General features: G+C 32.0%; 1 protein-coding gene across 2 annotated transcripts in view; it reads left to right on the forward strand.

Moving 5' to 3' along the window:
• Positions 1 to 613: 613 nt before the first annotated feature.
• Positions 614 to 3,360, forward strand: part of LOC107707931 (gastrula zinc finger protein XlCGF57.1-like) — a 6,405-nt gene continuing 3,658 nt past the window's right edge. Inside the window, exons 1-2 of one of the 2 annotated variants that reach the window (XM_016512058.1) lie at positions 614 to 875; positions 1,875 to 2,037. In XM_016512058.1, coding sequence (XP_016367544.1) covers positions 2,007 to 2,037 — 31 coding nt within the window. In that variant the 5' untranslated portion in view covers positions 614 to 875; positions 1,875 to 2,006. Of the gene's footprint in view, positions 915 to 1,874; positions 2,038 to 3,360 lie in introns of both variants that reach the window. The other variant, XM_016512059.1, reaches the window with a different exon arrangement.

Below are 3,360 nucleotides of genomic sequence, written 5' to 3' on the forward strand. Positions count from 1 at the left end.
AGAGTGAGGGAGAGCCCACTCTTATCAAAACATCTACAATAAAGTCTGAAATTATTACGGAGTGTGCTGTCTTCTCTTTTAATCGTATGTCTGCAGAGGCGGACAGTAACTAAGTACATTTACTTGAGTACTGTACTTAAGTACACTTTTTGAATTCGGCGAGGAGAAGGGAATATCATCAATGAGTTAAGTGTAATTGACAACTATTTTGCGAAACCAGACTGGCGACATACATATGGCAAAGGTTTTAAGAGATGGAAATCTACTGATTGTTTTGGCATCTATAAAACTGTTAGGCTTTTATAATGAAGTTTGGGGAAAAGGAATGTTACCTACTGAATGGAACGAGTCAGTGATTATTCCTATTAGGAAGCCAGGAAAGGACCAATCAAATCCAAAAAATTATCGGCCAATAGCATTGACCTCACATATAGGTAAGATAATGGAAAGAATGATTACAGACAGAATAGCATTTTATTTGGAATGTAGTGGAATTCTATCACCTCATCAGAGTGGTTTCAGGAGAGGGAGAGGAACTATGGACCCCATTATATGTTTGGAAACAGACCTTAACATTGGTGCTACCCGCCATAAAACCGAAGAAGAAGAGGAAGAAGACCTTGATAAATGTAGCGGAGTACGATATTTGTATGTCTTGAATTGTATGTATTGACTTGTAAATATGGACGCTTTCTAAACTTGCTTCGTGAAGCTTCGAAAACTTTGCGAACCTTTAGTAAAAAAGTCCACGACACTTTTACGTTTTGTTCAACAACTGAACATACCTTCCCGAAGGGGCCACATCCATTCACTTCGTTACAATATGATGAGCCACATGGGACTTTCCCGTCACAAGAAGTACTGCACAAGAAGAGGTAGGCCTACTGTACATTGATGTGACATTGACTACAGAGGTACTGTACATTAATGTGAATTTAGATCAAAGTTAATTTTGAAATCAAAAGTATTAAAATAACGTGATCATGGTCGGTTTCTGCACATAAAAGATAGCAACAAGTTAATGATCTAATTCCTTTATTGTTATAGATGTAGTCATTGGAAAATTTCGGTGGACATATTATGCTGCTGCACATTTGTAGAGGTTAATAAAATGGTCTCCCAAACAGAAAGCAGAAAAAACTCCTGCAAGGATGGGTGCCATTTGCATTTATTTTTTAATTTATCTCAGACTGTGAGAAATAACATTGTTATAGGCCAGTTTTATAGTCTTTCAGCATATATGACTCGAATAATCTGTTACTACAACAAACACTTAGAATAAAGTCAGATCTCTGCTGATGATGCTGTACGGTTTGTTTCAGGTGTCTCACTAGTTATTGAAAGGCATTTTTATCATGTCAATAGTTCATGTTTTCACCTCATTGGTTATGCTGATATGTTTAAATCACCTGTAAACTGCTACTTAAAGCGCATTCATTGGTGTAAACAGCCACACCATCACCATAAATCTCTTAAGAGCATTTCATTATAGTTTGTGATAAAGCAGGTTTCAGGTTTCATTGAACTGAAGTGTTATATGTTGGTTACAAATCTACATTTATTTCTGATTTTTTTTTTTCTTTTGTTGTTCTTACTTTTTTCTTTTTTAATTTGGATTATTTTAATTGTGGTACTTATTCATAGTTTTTTCTAATATTAATTTGTCTATATGTCTGTATTAAAGATAAAGAATGTAAAAACAAAAACAAAAATCACAGACAAAACAGAAATACACAGAATATTAAAAAAAAAAAAAAATTCAGCGACTTTACATTTTGATAAATGGATATATACAAATAGTACATAAATGCTTCAAATGTGTGAATGAGTCAAAACATCTGTTTTATTTCGGATTTATTTTTTGATTTCTGCAGATCTGCACCTCCTTCCACAAGTACTGTACCTTCAGTGAAGCTCCTCCCACAGCAATTCACCAATAAAAGTTGGAATATTCCCATCAGTGAAGAAGAGTTTTCAGTGACAGGAGTGCTCCAGAACCCTACGAAATGAAACCTGAAGATACTGAAGAACATGGAGGTTGGTGTTTATTCTTTATTATTCATTTATAATGCTGAAGAACATTAAGGTAATAAAACTTAAAGAATCTTATCAGATTTAGTGGTTGTATTTTGTCCTACGAGCTGTAAAACAACAGCAGTAGCAAATAATATACTGACCACTTTCCATGAAATGGGTATGAAATCAGTATCTTTATTTATTTTATTTATTTAGTCATTTATCAGACGCTTTTATCCAAAAAATAAGCAATCAATTGTAGTATTAAAACAACTAAAAACAGATCCAAAACTAAAAGCTAAAACTTTATTAATACTACCTATACACATTTTAAAAATAAAGAGATTAAATAAAAATGACAAATGCATACAACTAAATTTCAAAACTTAACATTTAAATGAAAAACAAAAAATAAAGCTAAAAACAATTCAAAACATTAAAAAACAAAAGGTATAAGAGTATAATAACGATTCTAACATAACACTAAGCCAAACACCAAAAAAACATGTACAACCACACACACACATATATACATATATATATATATATATATATACACATTTATAAATCATACACTATCAAATTGAAATGTATAACTTCGTTATAAGTTTGTGTTTTCAACAAATAATTAGTGAAAGGAGATTTTAATATTATACAAACTGTTTATTTATTTTATATCTCAATCAGAAATTTCGCAACAGTGTTATTAAGATTTTGAACATGTGTAAAATACATTTTCCACCCTGACTGACATTGAAATTACACTAAATGTATCAAATAAATAAACCACATTTAGCAAGTTAAGCAAAAGCTGATTTATAGTTAAACTTGCAATTCTTATAAATTGTAAGAAGTTGTCTGTAGTTATAGAAGTTATTTTGTTTATTTTTGTGTTGGTGGTGCAGTCAGAGCTAAAGATGGATCAAGATTAGTTTCTTATCTTTCTGTAGAAAGGCTCCAAATGATGTCACTTCCTGATATGAGAGGTTGTGACAATTGTGAAAATTTTAAGAAAAGCTCTATTTTTTTAAATAAGTGTCACAACAGGGTTGAATGAGCAATGCTATTGCTAATACATTTTTCAGTTGAAAGTAGTTAATTATTTTTTTTAGATAAATAAAATAAAGTTATGCCACCATTGTATAGTTTTTTTTGTTAATATTAGATAATTGTGTAGTTTATCAAACATATTCAATAGCTCTCACTAGGGATGCACCGAATGTTCGGCAACCGAATAAGCGAAAAGACCGAATAAATTGTACCGAACAATGATGTGACGCGATCAAATAGCAACCAGCGCAGAGTGAGAGGCGCGCACTCTTTATAATGCAACAAACCTGTCAG

Source organism: Sinocyclocheilus rhinocerous, unplaced genomic scaffold, assembly GCF_001515625.1.
Source record: "Sinocyclocheilus rhinocerous isolate Xijiao unplaced genomic scaffold, SAMN03320098_v1.1 scaffold8684, whole genome shotgun sequence".
Lineage (NCBI taxonomy): Eukaryota > Metazoa > Chordata > Actinopteri > Cypriniformes > Cyprinidae > Sinocyclocheilus > Sinocyclocheilus rhinocerous.